Source organism: Tursiops truncatus, chromosome 8, assembly GCF_011762595.2.
Source record: "Tursiops truncatus isolate mTurTru1 chromosome 8, mTurTru1.mat.Y, whole genome shotgun sequence".
NCBI classification, from domain to species: Eukaryota; Metazoa; Chordata; class Mammalia; order Artiodactyla; family Delphinidae; genus Tursiops; species Tursiops truncatus.
The window spans coordinates 63,686,478-63,705,665 of NC_047041.1; the positions used below are offsets into that span (position 1 = coordinate 63,686,478).

At 44.2% G+C, this 19,188-nt stretch overlaps 1 protein-coding gene across 15 annotated transcripts in view; it reads right to left on the bottom strand.

Moving 5' to 3' along the window:
- The window catches only part of IRAG1 (inositol 1,4,5-triphosphate receptor associated 1), a 118,439-nt gene that overhangs the window by 22,567 nt on the left and 76,684 nt on the right, over nucleotides 1-19,188 (bottom strand). For all 15 annotated transcript variants that reach the window (XR_012333449.1, XR_012333450.1, XR_012333451.1 and 12 more), the window contains 5 exons: nucleotides 15,238-15,361; nucleotides 11,564-11,594; nucleotides 9,035-9,175; nucleotides 8,417-8,548; nucleotides 6,265-6,406 (listed from right to left, as the gene is read on the bottom strand). Coding sequence is in view for 12 of the 15 variants with exons in the window: in XM_073808618.1 (XP_073664719.1) it covers nucleotides 6,265-6,406; nucleotides 8,417-8,548; nucleotides 9,035-9,175; nucleotides 11,564-11,594; nucleotides 15,238-15,361 (570 nt within the window). In the remaining 3 variants the exon portion in view is untranslated. The remainder of the gene's footprint in view (nucleotides 1-6,264; nucleotides 6,407-8,416; nucleotides 8,549-9,034; nucleotides 9,176-11,563; nucleotides 11,595-15,237; nucleotides 15,362-19,188) is intronic.

Consider the following 19,188-nt stretch of genomic DNA (forward strand, 5'->3'; position numbering starts at 1 on the left):
AGGTGCACGGACTTCAGTAGCTGTGGCATACGGACTCAGTAGTTGTGGCACATGGGCTCAGTAGTTGTGGCTCACGGGCTCTAGAGCACAGGCTCAGTAGTTGTGGCGCACAGGCTTAGTTACTCCGCAGCATGTGGGATCTTCCCCGACCAGGGCTCATACCCATGTCCCCTGCATTGGCAGGCGGATTCTTAACCACTGTGCCACAAGGGAAGTCCCTGTTTTTCAGTATTTTTATTTTACTTTGTTTTTGAAATCCCAAATTATGATGATTGTTGTTTTACACAGTGAATGCTTATTTAGATTTACCCACATGTTTACAAATGTCTTTGATCACCAGCCCTTCTTGTTTCTGACTTTCTTTTGATCTCAATTTTATTTTTCCCTAAGCACATCCTTTAGTTGTTCTTTTAGCAAGGATCTGTGAGAGGTAAACTTTCTCAGTTGTTGCCATAAAATGTTTTTACAAAGCCCTCAAGCTTGTATGATAATTTAGTTGGTAGTATTATCTCCAGGTTGACAGTTATTTTCTCTCAGCTCTTTGGACAATACTTCATTGTCTCCTGGTCCTATTATTGGTCTTGGAAATTGCCATTCCTTTGTGAATAATCCGTCTTCTCTCTGGTTATTTTTAAGAACTGCACTTTGTCCTTGGGGTTCTAAAGTTTCTCTCTGATGTGTTTTTATTTCTTTTGCTTGGGAGTCTCTGTACTTCCTAAATGCAAGGATTCATGTCTTTCTTTAGTTCTGGAAAATTCTCAGATCCTGGGAAATTCCTTTGAATATTTTCTCTCCCTTATTCTCTCATTATGGATCTCCTAATAAAAGTATTTCGAAGTTTCTCATTCTATATCCCGTATCACATTTCTTTCATATTTAAATTAATTTATCCCTCTGAACTGAATTTTGGGTGACTTCTTCAAATCTGTCTTCTAGTTGACAAATTTTTTCCTCAACTGTTCCTAATCTGATGTAAATGTTGTACCTATGCTACAATAATAAACAACCCCAAAGCCTTAGTGGGTTATAACAACTAAGATTTATTTCTTGCTTTTGCTACGTGTCCATTTGCTTATGAGTTGGCAGCAGGCTCTGCTCTGCATCCCCTCACTCAAGACTCAGGCTGATGGAGCTTCTACTATTTTGGAGCAGTGATGGCTGTCATGTCTGGAGAAAGAAACATAAGGCAAATGGCACACTAGTTCTTACGGACCTCAGCTCAAATGCGACACATGTCCCTCCACTGACATTTAATGCCAAATCACATGGCCTCACCTAACTTCAAGGGGATGGAGAAGAAGTGTGCCCATCTGAATGGGCACATTCAGGAGGAGGAGATCTGAATATTGAGGAATAGCTTCAATTCTAATAACTACCACTCCTAAACAACTGAGTTTTTCATTTCCACGCCTCTATTCCTCATTTCTAGGATTCTATTTTATTCTTTTTTTTGATGGTTGTACTCTTCTATTCTCATATTTCTGATTTGTTCTTTTATGCCTTTAATAATTTTACCCATATCTTTAAAAAATGTATCAGATTGTTTTATTATCTGCTATCTTTAGCATATAATCCTGTGGTTTGGGTGTCTGATGATTCTTGCTTGTGGTAGATTGTTTTCCTATTTCATAATTCTATATTGTAAACTCATCTTCTGTGAAGCTTTACTTAGAGGATCCTGTGTCTCCTGGGCGCAGGGTGTGTCTCTCCAGAGCGACTTATGTTTGTTTCCGCGGTGTTCCTAGCAGCACCATTGTGATGTTCTTTTCAGAGTCTCTGCATATTGCATCATCACTTTTGTTATGGCATGTACTTTGTGGGCATGCACTTTTCCTATGAGGAAGGAGAAAGTGTTTTTTTCTTACTAGAGCCCAGGGTGAAACAGACAAACTTCCTTGATTTGTTCCATTGTGAGTTGGTGAGTATTCCACAGACGCAGTCCTTGGAAAGTCTTAACTTTCTATGGGAGGCTCAGAGTCAACTCTCTGCCTTGGGTGTCCGAGGCCTCATCTCAGATTGCATGTGAGTGCAAAAGCCCAGAGCCCAGATAGCTGAGGCTGACTCTTATCCTCAAGGAAAGCTGCAGGGTCAGCTTGGTTTCAGTTCTCTTTTCTTTTCTTGTATCTGAGTATTTCAATTTCTTTTCTTGTGGAGTCAGCTATTCTTTTAGACTAATGTTTGCTTCACTTTATCCAGCAGAAATTTCTAAGTATTTGTAGTCAAAGGATTTTCAAGTTTTCCTGTCAGCCAAAACAGCAGAACCAGAAAATATTCTTTGTGTATGAAGAGTTCATACAGTTAATAAAATACCAATGTCACAAGTGGGCAAAGAATTAGAGAATTTACGCAAGTAGAAATACAAATGCCCAAGAAACATTTGAAAAGGTCAAGAAATACAAATTAAAACTATGGGAAGAGATACGACATTGGCCCATCAAAGTCAAAAATATTTTCAAAAAGAAAAGCCAAGAATGTCCACGGCACAATGAATTGAGCATCACCGTTACCCATTAAATGGAAATATCAATGGGTTATTTGGAAATAATTTGCTTTAAGAGCCTTATATGACATATATACACTAATATGTATAAAATAGATAACTAATAAGAACCTGCTGTATAAAGAAAAAAAAAGATTAGTGACATAAACTCTGAATCTGTCTGTCATCAGAATTCCCCGTTAAAATGCAAATCCACCTGATAGAGGGAATGATTGTTCTTTATTAATCACAGAAAACTGAGCATATATTAGTTTGTCACCATTAAATATAGAGAGCAAATATACAAGGAATTGAACACAAAACTGGGGCATTTTTTACAGTAGAACGGACAAAGGTAAGATTTCAGGGATATATTTCAGTCAAGGGACAGCATGAGGGTCTCTAAGTGGGAAAAGATGCCTTGAGAACAAACCTCACTTGTTTCCCATTTTTTAAAGGTAACCCTGGAGTACTATGACTAGAGAGAATCTATGAGATATTTATATTGACTCTTGATTAATTTCTTCTAAAAGCTAGGCATTGCAATGACACTACTTTATTGATGATTCTGGTCACAACTCCTGTCAACTGAAGTTTGTGTTTTTTTCCCTCTCTGGATATTTGGTAAAACTGACTTTTCCCCTAAAGCTCCCCAGTGACTATTCAATTCTCTGTTTCAGTTTGTTTAATAAAGATCTTATTTATACAGAAAAAAAAAGAGCCTTCTACATATTCCTTTCCCCTGAGCTAGTATTTACACTTCTGGAAATCTACCTTAAGGAAATAATCCAAAATGCAGGCAATCAGCATGTTTCATATTCAGAAAAAAAAAATAGATTTTTTTTTCTTCTGAATGTGTATCATCTTTCTTGAAATCAGAGATTTTTTTTTTTTCACTGTAGTCTTCAGGCACAGACAAAGACTGCATATATGACAAAGAAGTCATATAAAAGGTTAAAGAACAACCACCATCAGGGAATGGTCACAGAGTATCTGATGGGCACATCTGGCCCCTCTGCACCAGCCCAAGCTGAGGTGTAGCTTGGAAAAACAGTGGAGTGGGAACAGATGTGTGAAAACTACCCATTCACCGTTCAACACTCCACTACCGGCTCCCATCTGATTGTAAGCACTTTCTCAGGCCCCCAGACTGAACGTGGGACTCTGCCATGTGCGCCCATAAAATCTGCTTACATCTATCACAGCACTGCTTACACTGCCTTGCCCTCACCACAGGCTGGGAACTCCTCTGGGTCGGGGGCTGGGTACACTTCACCTCTGTATTCCAGTATCACGTGGGCACACCGGAGATGCTCAATAAACACCTGTAGAATGAATGGATGAGACTCACGGGCAACTGTGCTCTTTCCATAAATCATGGGTAAGGTGGTTCACAGGAGACCCTGCACCTTGCAGGACAATACTGTAAGAGTGCACGTGTTAGGATTTCTTTGGTGGTAGCTTCTCCAACTTCCAACACTGACAGAGAGAGATTTCTTAGAGGCCCAGATGCATGTGGGTCAGGAGCCTTGCTGCCAAGACCAAAGCAGACGGTCTGGAGCATGTGTACGCTGCCTTTGGACCCTGGGAAGCGTCACTGATATTCCCCAGGAAACTTGTGAAACCTCCTGTTTATAAAGGTTTCTCCATCTGTTATACTTTGTGTACTTTCCCTCCTTCTGCTCTTGGTAACACGGATGTTTGCATTCCAACAGGGATTCCTGTTGCTAAAAGGTCTGTCTTCTCCTGCTAACACCACACCTCATCAGCCAGAGCCCAAACCCTGGCAAGCTCCCAAGGAGAGATACTGGTCCACAGCACCGTCCTCCTCCTCCTGGACTGCGGCAGAGCCTCCTAACGCGTCTCTCCATCCCTCAATGTCCACACTCTCCTAATGCATCGTCCACTCTGAAGTCAGCAATCTTCTAAAAATAAAATCTGACTATGTCAGCTGGTGTAAACCCACCGGTGTCTCCTCACTGCCTGGAGGACAAAGACCCAGATTGTTCACAGGGCTTGGCATGTGGCCCTGGTCTAACAAGTCTTACCTTCAACATGTCATTGTCACACTCCAACACCCCAAACCACAGCAGACTGTTTGTTTCATAGTCTTCTCAGCCCAACCTCCACGCCTTTGTACATGCTATTTCCTCCACTTGGGGTGTATTTCCCCCTTTAGCCTGGAGAACTCCTACTTTTACTTTAAAACACTGCAACTCTCCTACTGTATAGCACAGGGAACTATATTCAATAGTCTGTGATACAATGTTCACTGCAGCACTATTTACAATAGCCAGGACATGGAAGCAACCTAAATGTCCATCGACAGATGAATAGATGAAGAAGATGTGGCACATATATACAATGGAATATTACTCGGCCATAAAAAGGAACGAAATTGAGTTATTTGTAGTGAGGTGGATGGACCTAGAGTCTGTCATACTGAGTGAGCTAAGTCAGAAAGAGAAAAACAAATACCGTATGCTAACACATATATATGGAATCTAAAAAAACAACAACAAAAACAGGTCAGGAAGAACCTAGGGGCAGGACAGGAATAAAGACGCAGACGTAGAGAATGGACTTGAGGACACGGGTAGGGGGAAGCGTAAGCTGGGAAGAAGTGAGAGAGTGGCATGGACATATATACACTACCAAATGTAAAACCGGTAGCTAGTGGGAAGCAGCTGCATAGCACAGGGAGATCAGCTTGGTGCTTTGTGACCACCTAGAGGGGTGGGATAGGGAAGGTGGGAAGGAGACGCAAGAGGGAAGAGATATGGGGATATATGTATATGTATAGCTGATTCACTTTGTTATAAAGCAGAAACTAACACACCATTGTAAAGCAATTATACTCCAATAAAGATGTTAAAAAAATTATAAATAAATAAATAACAATGATATTCTCCTGAAAAAAAAAAGTCTGTGATAGACCATAACAGAAAAGAATATGAAAAGGAATGTATATATATGTATAACTGAGTCACTTTGCTGTACAGCAGTAATTAACACAACATTGTAAATCAACTATACTTCAATAAAAAACAAAACGAAACAAAACAAAACCACAGCAACTCAATATCAAGTGGAACCAGATGGCCCTTCCTCTGTGCTTCTATAGCAATCTGTATAGAACTTCTTTTAAAAAGAGTATTTCTTTAAAGCATTTGTCTTGCCCACGAGTCTAAAAGTTATCTCAGCAGTATTTCCTTTACCCAGGTTCTCACTCCACCCCTCTGCCCAGACTCCATCTCTCACCTGCATTACTATAATAGTCGCTTTGTGGGTTTCCCTGTCTCTGGCTTTACCCCAGTAATGTAATTGCCACATCACTGCCAGAGGGAATCTTCTAAACTATATGATCATGTCATTTCCCTGATTAAAATCTTTGGTTGGATCGCTAATGCTTTCCAGAATAAAGTGCAATTTCCTTAGCATGTGCTGCCCAAAGTGGGGACCCCAAAGTAAGGTTTGGGGTGTGCCACTCTCACAAAGGAGGTTGAATTCTTGCAGCCTATGGGCTTTGCATTAGTGATCAGTTTCTCTGGTTACTTTTATTAGGAGTTGCTTGGGGGCCATTCATGCTTTCTGGTTCCAGGCCCCCAAGCTCACAGGAACAGTGACTGTGAGGCCCTGTGGGCAGCATTGGGCCAGGCAGCAAGCTTTGCTCACCCTAACACAGGTCCTGGGGCTGTCCCATAGGTATGATGCTAGCCTGGATCCATCAGGGACCCAATATTACAGGGCCAAGGTCGGGGGTGGGCAGGAACCCAGTTTCTTACCAGAGGGGCCACAGCTGCGGCTTGAATTCTGATTTGCAAGTTTTTTAAACTCCATGAGCTCTGCATGGTCCTTCTCATACGTCCTCTTCAGGTTCTCCACATACTGCATCATCACTTCTGTTGCTTTCGACATGCGCTTTTCCTGCAGGGAAGAAGAGTGTGAACACACAGGGCATTTGGATGAAAAGCTCATCAGCACTGTTTGCTCTGAGCCAAGCTCTGGGCTGGGGGACTTGAAAGGATACAAGGACCAATCAGACGTGACTCTGCCCTCTAAGAGTTTGCTGTCGGTGATGTGAGTTTAGACAGGGGCTCAGGCACCTGCACTCAGGGATAACAAGGACGAGCCCAGCCACAAAGCCTCAGGAGATGAGAGGGAGCAGAGTCATCTCTGCTTGCAGAGAATGGGTCAGGGGAGGCTTCTTGAGACGGAGTGAAGTGCTGTAGCGTCTGGGCACATAGCTATGGGCAGGAGAGACAAAGAGCATTAGCCAGGGAACTCCAAGAGCCAAGGTCCAGAGGCAGGACATCACAAGGCTTCTATCGAGGTGAGGATTTCCCCTCCAGACAGGATCCTTTGCAGAGTGAAAGGGGATGCCATCACGAATTATGCTGGGACAATAAACATATACCAGAATTGTCTGGAAAGCCAGGAAAGCACAGGTCATCCTACTCATGTAGGAATCAGCAAATGGCTGGGTTTGTTCGCAAGAAGAAAAGGTGAGTTAGGGCTGGGTTGTGAAGGACCTTGAATGCTGGACTAAGGAATTTGGACTTATTCTGAAGGAAGAGGGGAGCCATCGAATGTCTTAAAGTAAGGGAGTGTCATAATCAGGTCGCCAGTGGAGACTGGACTGAAGGGTGTGAGACTGGTGGCAGCAAGAGCAACAAGAGAAGAGAGGATGAGTGCCTGAACCAGTCCAGTGGAACCAGAGAAGACAGTGAGGACAGAGACACGGAAGCCACTTGGAGAAGGGTGAAGGCTGGAGTGAGCCGTGCGTGGGCTGAGAAACACTTTCACGAGGGCTGTGCAAAATGGGGAAGAGTCTTCTCTACTGACACCCCGTGGATCCCTCAGAGATCCTTGCCCGCGGCCTGCCTGTCCACAGAGGGACACGCTCAGTGACTGTCCCCTGGACAAAGTCCCCACAGCCCTGAGCTGAGACCAGCCACTTCCCTAAAGCCCTCCCTTTGTTGCTGCTCCCAGCTGGAGTGGCTTCCTGGGTGCTGCTGCTGAGTTGGGTGCCCTTTCGCCAGAAGCACACGGGTGGGACAGCCCCGTGGCTTGTCCTTCCTTCTATGAGAACTGCCCAGGGCTGGGCCCCAGGAACACCCCTGTCATGCAAACCACGCAGCAGGACATGGGTCCACAGTGACAGCAACAGTGATAACGACACCCAGGTGCTTTACAAGTGGCACAGTGCCCTGTATGGCAGGTACTGTCAGCATCCGCATTTTACGGTTGGAGAAGCTGGAGCACAGAGGCCCAAGGCCACACAGTGAATCCTTGTGGAGCCAGGATGAGAACTCAGGTGGTCTGACCCCACAACACCATGCTGGATCAGGGTGGTACCCTGAGTGCCTCATGACTTCAAAGTGGCTGCGAGGGGGCCAGACTTGGGCCTGCACCCCAGCTTTGCCCCACGCTAGTGCTATTACCTTTCTGAGACTTCACGTCTTCATCAGGGGATAAGATTACTTACTTTACAGAGTTGCTGGGAGGATTAATGAAACAAAGCAGTTTTTCCTAAAGCACATTTTGCCAAATACTAGTTCCCTGGGAGTTGAATAGGTATTTTGTGGGAACAAGAAGGGGGAAGCGATTCTTTACTCAAATACATTTGAGAAATACGTCGGTAATGTTAAACAGACTTTTTCATTACAGGACTTCTCAAAGCCTTGCTTATGCCAACATACATTAGAAGTCTCCAAGAAAGGAAGGTAGTATGCAGCAGTTCTCAAAGGTAGGTATCCACAGAAAGCTTTTACTGGGGAGCACCTCAAGAATATAGTGGTCCATCAAAAATACACTGAGACGACTACGATTACGGACGTAGGATGTCTGGCACAGAGGAAGCCATCCATAAGCAGTATCTGTAGTTGCCACTGCTTACATCCCTGCTCCAGTTACTGCAGACAGAGCAGAGCTCACCTGGCGGACGGCCCCCACCATCTCGGCTCGGCTGGAGAGGCGGGCAGCCAGGCGGTGCAGGACAGCGATGTCCTCCAGCAGCTTCTGGTAGGTCTCCCGGTGCTCACAGTGGTGCCAGAGTGAAGCTGAGGACTGAGGAGGGAGAAGGAACATCACATGGGGTCCTCACAGACCAAGACTTGACCAGGGCTGTCACAAGACGAGCCCTGGCCCCATCCTGGCCGAGAGGAGGGGCCTCGGCAGGGCCCAGGCGATGGCTACTTCTGGGATTGGAGAAGCCCAATGTGGACACTCTGTAGCTGGCTGGCCTGAAGGAAGGGAATCACTTCCAGGTCTCTGGTCCCCAGGGTGCTCCCTTTGCCATCCCAGGTCATCCAGCCCCCTCTTGAGAGGCTGCCAAGGGCTCAGAGGCCTTAACCACAGCCCTGAGGTAACCAAGCCTTTGGGATCTCGGCCTCAGCTCCGCCCAGCTCTGAGGAAGACGGCCTGGCTCAGGGCCTTGGCCCCATTTCTCACTTCAGGAGACTCTACTTGGTGACTGAGAAAAGCAGGAGACCCGGCACAGCCCTTGGGGAAAGTGTCTCCTGCAAGGATTCCCCAATCAGGCTCCACAATTACCGTAATGGAAGCTTTGAAGTGTTCCAGTTCCTTCTCTGTGTTCTCCTCTGTCAGGTTGCGTTCCCTTTCCGCCTGGTTAATTCTAGATTCTAGGGTGTAGCTGTCATTTCTAAAGGCCAAGGACAGTTGTACAAACACGTTCTGTTGGGAACAAGAGTGTTGGAGAGGTGCTAGGAGGAGTTAGTGCTGGGAGCAAGGCTGCTGGTGGAGTTTTTGCTCAAGGATTTTAAATCAGCTCCTGGAACCAGCCCCCAAAGCAGCCAAGAACAAGTGAAACTCTCCCTTAATGAAGTAAACTGCACAAAAGATGGCGAAATAGTAACCTGAGGTCCAGGCTAGGGCCTTCCCAGGACCAGAAGACCAAACACATTTTACTGAAAGAGAATAAGAGAATAACACTTTGCTTTTTCTGAATGTCAAGAAAATAACATCCTGTATATGGGTTTAGATAAACTCAGGCCAACACAGCTGGTTGCGAAAGCAGTTTGGACTCGTGCCAGGATTTATGGCATGCAGGTTTCGGAGATTTCACATGAAACCACTGTATTTAAAGAAACCCCACTTGAGATGTAGGCCTGTTGACTCAGAGCAAACCTCAACCAGCATCTTATCTGAATATTCCAAATCCTACGCTGAAAGCAGCTTTTACAAGCTGCCAGGAGATTAAACAAAGCCAAGTATGATCCTGTTAGGAGAAGCTTTCTGGAACAAATATTCCATGCCAAAAATGCAGCCTGCATGAATGAACTTTGAAAGGTGGTGTTGATCAGACATGGAATTCCTGGTCTAGTAGGAAACTACTGGGGAGGAGAAATAGACAGATGGACTCTACACAGGAAGGAAGCAGTGGCCTTCATTTTTACAGCCCTCATTTACCTTGCCTGTGTCAAGTGGTAGAAGATTTACACCCTTAGGGTGAGTTGACTCTGCCTGAGCATCTGAAGTTCATGTAACATGGCCCACGGCGGGCAGACATCTCCAGACGGAGAACTGAAGACCCTGAACTGCTCGATGATGATGATGATGAGGGCCACATTGAAAGCTACTCCCTGTTGAGTATCTGCTATACGCCAGCACTGGCAGGAGTTTTACGCACCTTAGCTTGTTTAATCCCTCAACAATCCTCTGCCATAGGAACTGTTATGTCCACTTTATGGGTAAAGAGACCGAGAGCAGAGAGGTCATTAACTTGTTCAAGGTGTCACAAGGGAGTAGCAGAGCCAGAATTCAGCCTCAGACGATTTTATTCCAAAGCCTGTGCTCCTCTCACCATGCTGAGCACAGATTGTGTCAGCACACACCTGAGGACAGGAGCGCACCCTTAACCAAAGTGCCCGCGGCCATCACCACCAGCGTCAGTGGGTGGGGATTCTCTGTCTTGCCCAAGCCTCAGTCAAGTTTATCAATAATGCTCAATATTTAGTTCTCTATAACTGGGTTATCCCCTTAATGGCAGTGATATAAAGAGCCCTGAAGTCAGTCAGAACACTTGACTCCAAATGCTGATTCTGCTAAGCACTGGGTCTGGGATCTCAGATAACTTATTTAATCCCTCAGTTTCCTCCTTTGTTCTGCTACCTGCTCTACCTGTTTCTCAGAGCTGATGGGGGGGTCAGCTGAAAGGATGGATATGTGTGTGCCAAAGACTGTGAGTTCTACGTCTGTGTGCCAGGTAATTGTTACTATCTGTGCCAGATATTTTACACAGTCCATCTCCCTGTGCTTATGTGGTCCACCGGGTCTCAGTAAGTGTATGTTCGTTTTCTTGTTATCAAGGGTAAACTGTAAAGTCTTCCATCCTCCCAACCCGGAGTGAAGTATTCTGGAATCATCCATGTTCTTGCTCCCTTCCTTCTATCAATTCCAATGTAATTGTCATGGAAACAAACTACTGCTGGTGCCGGAGGTCCTCACTGTCTCACCTCCGATGCATTCCCTTTGACCATGTACCCCTTCGACAGAACGAAATGCAAATTCCTCTCAGCTCACTCACCAGCCCCATTGGGACAGCTTCTCTACAGAGACAAGGAGGCCCCGAGGAGAATCATGGGAGAATCAGGGAAGGTGGGAGAGCTGACAGCATAGCCACCACCTTGGCTGAGCTGGCTTCCTTACGTCTGAAACCCTCAGAAGGAAAGCACCTTCTTCCTCCAGATCAAAGTCTGAAACATGAAATCTGACCATCTTTTAATAATTTTGAAATAAATTTGATTCAGTTCTGCAGCCTCCCAGCTGCTCTGTGTATCTAAGTCATACTTTTAAAGAAAACAAACAACCGTTGAAGAAATGTGGAACTTCCAGCTACTGTCTCACCCCTGACGAAATTCGTCAAAATCTTCCATTAACTGGAGTGGTGGTCGGGGGCTTGGTAGCTCAACAGTGCTGATCACGATGCCCATATTCCCCCCATGGCCACTCATTCTCATGTTTGTATAAAAATGTCAGGAGCAGAGGCTGGAGAAGGAAATGTTCTGAATGAACCCACTCAAGCCCAAGTACTCAATTTCATAAAACGCTGGAGTTACTTACCTCAACTTCCTTTTCAGTGAGTGGAGGGGCACTGTGAAAAAGAAAAGACATGCAAATGAACTTTATCCAACCTTTGAAATAAACCAAAAGGTGCCTTTGAACAGCACGCAGACCAGGTGTTTCCAGGAATTAGAGTAAGCAGGGCTGGCGAGATGGAAAAGATGCAGGGTACCCTTTGTGTGAGTTCTGTAACCCGTGAGATATTCGCCAAGATAGTGACTCCTGCAGAGGAAGTATGGCGGAAACTATTAGATCCTGGGGTCAGTGCTCCACCAGTGCCTCTACTAAGTGTGACTTTGGATGAGTTATTTAATCTAAGTTATTTAATCTCATCTGTCAATTGGGAATAATATCTACCTTGCAGGAGTCTTATAAGGAATATATATACGTATGTATAAATGTGTATATATATGTGTCTATGTTCACCTATATATGACATCCACACGTGTATGTATGTGTATATATATGTACATATGTGTATATTCATATGACATCCACACTCAGCAGGCACTCAGGAGATGTTTATTATTATGACTAACTCACAGGCATGCTGTGAGGACTTAATGAAAGACTATACAAGCTATATATTTCGTAAGTTGTATACATCTGAACAGCCATTATAATTTTTCTGGGGCTGCCCAAGTCTGCAAAGCCTGACCCTCCTCCTGCCTCTGAGGGGTGTGACAAGGGTGCATGTGAGCCAGAGGATAGACGGTAGGGAAGAGTGGCCAGAGCTCTTCTCCACAGCAAGAGCCTCTTCTGATGGCTGGAATCAGAGTTCGGCCAAGAGAGCCCCAGCTGGTGCAGAGGGTGCGGTTCCCACAGCGAGCATCCTCCGCTCTGCACCCTTGCTCGGCTGCTGCTCTGGCTGGTGACTAAAGCAAGCCCTGCTCTGAAACCCGGACGACGTAAATAACGCACCGGGCCCTTTCCTGTGCTGGGGTGGGAGAACGGGGAGGAGTCCTACTGGCGTCACAGGACTTGGCAACCAGCATGCCATCGATAAGGTTCTCAGGAAACACAGCTTCCTCCCTTTGACGGGTGTGGAGGGACCCCGAGAGCAAAGGTAGGGGTCAGCAATCTCTGCAAGGGGTTGGTTCTCACCCCTGACAAGGGACTATGAGAACCTTCCTGTCAGGATAAGGCAACAAGACCCCATGGCCATCAAGTCAGCAGAGTACAGAGCACGAGATAAACAAGTGCAAAGCTGTTTGAGGCTTGCAGTTCTGGCCACAGGCCCACCCGTCAGGCCCTTTCCTCTGGGGGCCAGCCAACACAATCTCAGCTGTCATATAGGACATGCACATCTTGCTTAAGTGGGTTATCAAACTCACTAAGCTTGCGTTTGATTCCTGGCTTTGTTTGGATATTACGTGAAAATTACGTTTTCATCGATTATTAACCAAACTTACTTTTCTACCTTGATTACTCACGTTCTGCTTTTTTGCTATAGAACGCATTTTTGAAAAATGTACAAGGCCCTGAGGACCCAGGGAGGTGTGGTTTAGGTAAAGAAGCCACATGACAAGGTCAGCTCCTGAAGCAGAGAGCTATGCCTCATGAACTGGCACAGGCAGGGAGGGGCAGAGCCATTACCCTCCAAAAAGGTGGAGGCCTAGCAGGTGACGTACAAGGAGACCACTCTGGATGTGCCTCAGAATTCAAACTGCCTTAATAGGCCTTAGAATAAAATCAAAGGCCTCTGCGAACTGGCCCCTACCGGATTCTTCCCACTCTTCAGCCACATTCGCCATTCTGCTCTTCAAACACACTTACGTTGTTGTGGCCCCAGGGCCTTTGCATTTACTGTTCTTTCCTTTTTCTCATGCTCTTACATTTGCAATTCAGTAGTTTTTAGTATATTCATAAAATTGTACAACCATCATTACAGTCAATCTTAGAACTTTTTAATCCTCCCAAAAAGGGACCCTATACCAATTAGTGGTCACTCCCCCAATCCCCAGCCCTATACAATGACTAATCTACTTTGTCTCTGTGGATTTCCCTATTGTGGGTATTTCATATAAATGGAATCATACAACACATGACTGATTTCTTTCACTTAGCAAAATGTTTTTGAGGTTCATCCATCTGGTAGCATATATAAGTATTTCATTTTTATGGCTGAATAGTATTCCATTTTATGGATATATCTGATTTTATTTATTTATTAGCTGATGGACATTTGGCTTGTCTCCATTTTTAGCTTTTATGAAAAATGCTTGTTATTGAACATTCACATACAAGTTTTTGTGTGGACATATACTTTTCATTTCTCTTTGTTATATACCTAGGAGTGGAATTGCTGGGCCATACAATAACTGTATGTTTAACTTTTTTTTTTTTTTTTTTTTTTGCAGTACGTGGACCTCTCACTGCCGTGGCCTTTCCCACCACGCTCCGGATGCGCAGGCCCAGCAGCCACGGCTCACAGGCCTAGCCGCTCCGCGGCATGTGGGATCTTCCTGGGCCGGGGCACGAACCCGCGCCCCCTGCATCGGCAGGCGGACTCCCAACCACTGCGCCACCAGGGAAGCCCTGTTTAACTTTTTGATGAACTGTTATTCCAAAGTGGCTGCACCATTTTACTGAGAATTTCAATTCCTCCATATCCTCACCAACATTTGTTATTTCCCATCTTTTTTATTAAAACCATTCTAGGGATATAAAATTATATCTCATTTTAATCATTTATGAAAAATGATAAATCATTCATTTAATGAATTTATCATTTATTATTCATGATAAACCACTTGAATTTGCATTTCCCTAATTACTACTGATGCTGAGCATCCTTTCATGTGCTCATTGACCCCCATATATATTCTTTGAAGAAATGTCTATTTAAATCTTCTGCCCACTTAAAAAAATTAGTTGTCAACACTACTCAGCCATAAAAAAGAATTGAAATTTTGCCATTTGCAGCAACATGGATGGACGTGGAGGGTATTATGCTAAGTGAAATAAGTCAGACAGAGAAAGAAAAATACTGTATGATACCACTTATGTGGAATCTAAAAAAATACAACAAACTAGTGAATATAACAAAAGAAGAAGCCGACTCACAGATATAGAGAAGAAACTAGTGGTTACCAGTTGGGGGGCAGGTGGGGAGGGGCAAGATAGGAGTAGGGGATTAAGAGGTACAAACTATTATGTATAAAATAATCTATAAGGATATATTGTACAACACAGGGAATATAGCCAATATTTTATGATAACTATAAATGGAATATAATCTTTAAAAATTGTGAACACTCTGTTGTATATCTGTAACATATAATACTGTACATCAACCTCACTTCAATTAAAAAATTTTTAAATTAGTTGTTTTTTTAATCGAGTTATAAGAGTTCTTCAAAGATATATTATAGAAACAAGTCCCTTATCATATATGTGCTTTGCAAATATTTCCTCCCATTCTGGGGGCTGTCTTTTCACTTTCTTGATGGCATTGTTCACCTATGAACCCCACCTGCTCCTCTTTGAGTTCGAACCACCTCACCTGGCCCTTTATTATTCTTTTTGTTTTGGGTGCATTAGTCCTGTCTGAACTATTGGACTTTGACCCTTCTGGGGTCAAAAGTCAAGTCTGGTGCTCCTGTGTCCTATCTACAATTGAATACAGGGGCCACCCAATGTGGGGTCTTGTGCAACCCATGCCCCAATTTTACCTTCCAGGGAGAGACTTGTGGACCCGCAGTTTGCGAAGCAGCACATCAGAAATATTGGGCATGACATCCAGGCCACTCTTTGACTCTTCTTCCTCAATAGCTGGGGAGAGTTCAGAAGGGGGCCCTGAAAAAAAAAGTGTTTAATTTATAAAATGTAATACTCTTGGCAATTTGCTTCAGGGGGTAAGGAATAGCTTTAACATTTATTGGAACCTGGTTATATGCCAGGGGCTTTATAATTGTTATTTTATCCTCACAATGACCCAATGAGCTAGACCTTAATCATCCCATTTTTCAGGTGGGTAAACTAAGACTCAGCAAGATTAATAACTTGCTTAAGGTTACAGAACTGGTAAATGGCATAGGCTTCAAATAATTCTATCTGCTCTAAGTCCTATGTTGTTCCCATTGCTCTCCATAGTACCAAGCAGGCTCTTGTGTCTGGGGTCTGAGGTTGGTTTCTGGCAACTGGAAAATTGTTGGCTCTTTGGCTATAAAGTTTGGAAAAGTCCCCTCTCTTTGGCAGGCTTCTCAAGAGGCCTGCTGCCCAACTATTCTCTCTCAGATGAATTCAGAAGTTCTATCATCTGTGTCCTACTTAGAAATCAGCATCTGCTTCCATATCCCCATAGATAGGAGTAGAAACAGGGTTTTTCCAGAGTAAAGCTAAGGTCATTAGATCTTTTACAGATCTCAGATGCCTCCTCATCAACAGAACCAATAAATAGCCTTTTTTTTTTTTTTAATCTCCTAAACCTGTCGTGGGTTTGTGCTCTGAAGGCAGAAAGAACAAACCAAGTACTCTCTTTCCCACTAATTTTTCTCCTGCTTGAAGACAGCTCTTGTACCTCTCCAAAGCTTCCCTTCTCCGGGTTGTAGCCCGATTTTCCCAACTGTTCACTGCGGCCTCTAGATGCCACCCCCTGACTGCACACATTCTGGTTGTTGCTGTCCCAGAAGCCCAGATGTGCTCTAACAAGCTCTTAGCTCAGGAGCACCGTGGCAAGCGGTCTTGGCATTGACATTAGTTATTCATTTAGCACTGACTCGCTGTGCCCTACACTATGGGCTCACAGCACATTTAGGATTAAAAGCCTTGAATCTCTTTTACTTGAACCAAATCAGGTATCTTCGTCCCATACAATGGTTATTTTCCATTTGCACGCAGGACTTTTAGTTATCCATGTTTTGCCGTCTTTCATGGGTTTGACCCAACAGATTTCCAGAACTGTAGTCCAGGCCAGAGATCAGGACTATGGGCAAGGTTGTGGTAGCCATCTAAATGGAGCTAAGATTGGGAGTCATGTGAATTAGAAGCCTCCCCAAGGGAGACCATGCAGAGAGAAGAGGAGGTATAGTTTGGCTCCAGGTAAACAATGTTTAAATACTTTGAGCTTCCCGATAACTGAACAGTGTTCATGAGTTTCCTGGTACTCAAGGAATCCAGCAAAGTCCGGAGGACCATCTGTCAGAGTCAGGGCAGTCAGCGATCCTTCTTTGGATACGAGATTCGACTCATATCAGGTAGCTAGTTCTCTTAGTTACCTGTCACCTCTTGGGTTCTGTCCTGACACTTACTGCTGTCTGACGTTTCCATGTGACAGATGGCAAACCTTGTGGTGCCTCTGGTCACACTCTACCTTTATGTATTCCCCACTGCACCCAGCAGAGAGATAATGAAGCAGTGGGCTCCTGAAAAATCTATGATTGACATAACTGTATGAGGTCTAATAATCACAGGGAAGTCATACGAGGGGATTTTGCCTAGAAAAGTCCGCTAGGTAGAACCCCACTCCCCAAAAAGGGATGGGTTTCTAGCCCTGCTAAAATGGTTGTCTTAAGAGTGATCCCAGGATTTCCCTGGTGGTGCAGTGGTTAAGAATCCGCCTGCCAATGCAGGGGACATTGGTTCGATCCCTGGTCCAGGAAGATTCCACATGCCGTGGAGCAACTAAGCCCATGTGCCACAACTACTGAGCCTGCGCTCTGGAGCCAGTGAACCACAACTACTGAGCCCTCATGCCACAACTACTGAAGCCCACAGCCCATGCTCTGCAACAAGAGAAGCCACTGCAATGAGAAGCCCGCACACCACAACGAAGAGTAGCCCCTGCTCGCCACAACTAGAGAGAGCTCGCTCGCAGCAACGAAGACCCAACGCAGCCAAAAATAAATAAGTAAATAAAAATTATAAATAAATAAGTAAATAAATAGAGTGATCCCAGAACCTGCCACCCTCCTGATCTCAACCAAATTAACAACAATAACAACAACAAAAAATTTAAAGTCAACTAAAAATAGACCAGCAACTCTCAAGTACAGGAAAAGGCAATAATCTTTAAAAATAATGGCCAGAGAAAAACAGAACTTACTAGAAATAAATGTAGAGCTCCCACCCTTGATAACCCTTTCTTCCTCCCTCAAAGAATCAGTACTGAGAGGAAGATGTGAGAGGAAACGTTGTGACAAACTTTTGTAGTCACTTTTGTGACTACCGAGCCGGAAGAGAAGTGGACCGAGGGGTGGGCAGGCAGCTGCAGAGGCGATTCAGAAAGTTTCTCTAGAGTAGAAGGATATCCATCCCACCATAAGAACACTCCAACAAGACAAAAAACTGCCTGTGCTGCTATTTGCTTTTCGTACTGAGGAGGAGGGGAGAGGAGAAGCAGAATGACAGCATAGTATTCTACCAGAGCTGATGATCTCAAACAACACAGAGGGACTTACCAGAAAGGAAAGTAAGAGAAAACAAATAAAACAATCCCTTCTGATAGAGTGAGTGACAGGAGACACATAGAAAGCCCCAACTGAAGCTGTCACAACCCCTACCCCCATCCTGCACTTCTGAGAAATAGCAGAGTGGCCAGACTCTTTGGATTTTGTCTATCTTTTCCTTCCTTTATCTGGCAGGGGAGTGAGAGTGGCTGCTGGGAATAGTTGGGTTAAGTGTGGAAAATAAACACCTGGGCAGATTGTCCCTATAATTCTACCCTGAACTGGTGAAATAATCCATGCCCCACTACTGCCCACCCAAGGGAATAAGATATGCCCCCACTTCAGTGGAATAAATTCAAGTGTTAGACTATTAACAAAGTTATAGAAAAAGAGCAGAAACCAACCCACAACACCACTATCCACAGCACCAGCTGAACTTCCTCTTTTCCCCACCACCCAAGCAGTGACAACGCAGACACAAAATACCCAGTCCTCAACTAAGAGCTGCCAGGAGGACAGAGATCTCAGAAAAGGTAGGAAAAAGTCGGTGAAAATTGACCTACACAATATATCTAGGTCAAGAGAAAATCCAGGTAGAAATGTCCATATCAAAAAAAAAAATTAAATGAAAACAAATGGCATGGCAACTACACAAAAATAGTATAGTCAAAAGAGGAAGGAAAGAGGAGAGGAAGGTATAAAGGAAAGAAGAAAAGAAACATGCTGGAGACAGATGTCAGAATAGAAACATGCTGGAGACAGATGTCAGAATAGAAACATAGATGCAAGAAACACATGAGATGCATTTTTTGTGCAAAATGTACACCACAAATGTCTTGACTCAAGGAGAAATTAGAACCTGAAAAAATGAAAATAGGAATCAGAGGTGAGATGAGAGGATCGCACAAAATGGAAGAAGATTACAATTTAAGGAAATAAACTGAAGACCAAAATAACAAAATGAAGCAAAAAATTCTAAAATTGTAGAACTAACCAATATGTTGGAAGTATGCAGGAGTAAAACAGATAGAGCCTCAAGCTGAATTAGTGGGGGAGATTGAGATGAGCACAAGGAAGTAAAGAAGGAAAGAAAGATTAAAGTATTGAGAGGTAGAGTAATGGACCTACAGTGGAGACACTGAGGAGAAATTTACAGATTACGGTGGCTCTGAGTAGTGAAAAAACAAAAGGAACAAAGAACACATTCAAAGACATAAGAGAAGAAAAAATTTCCTC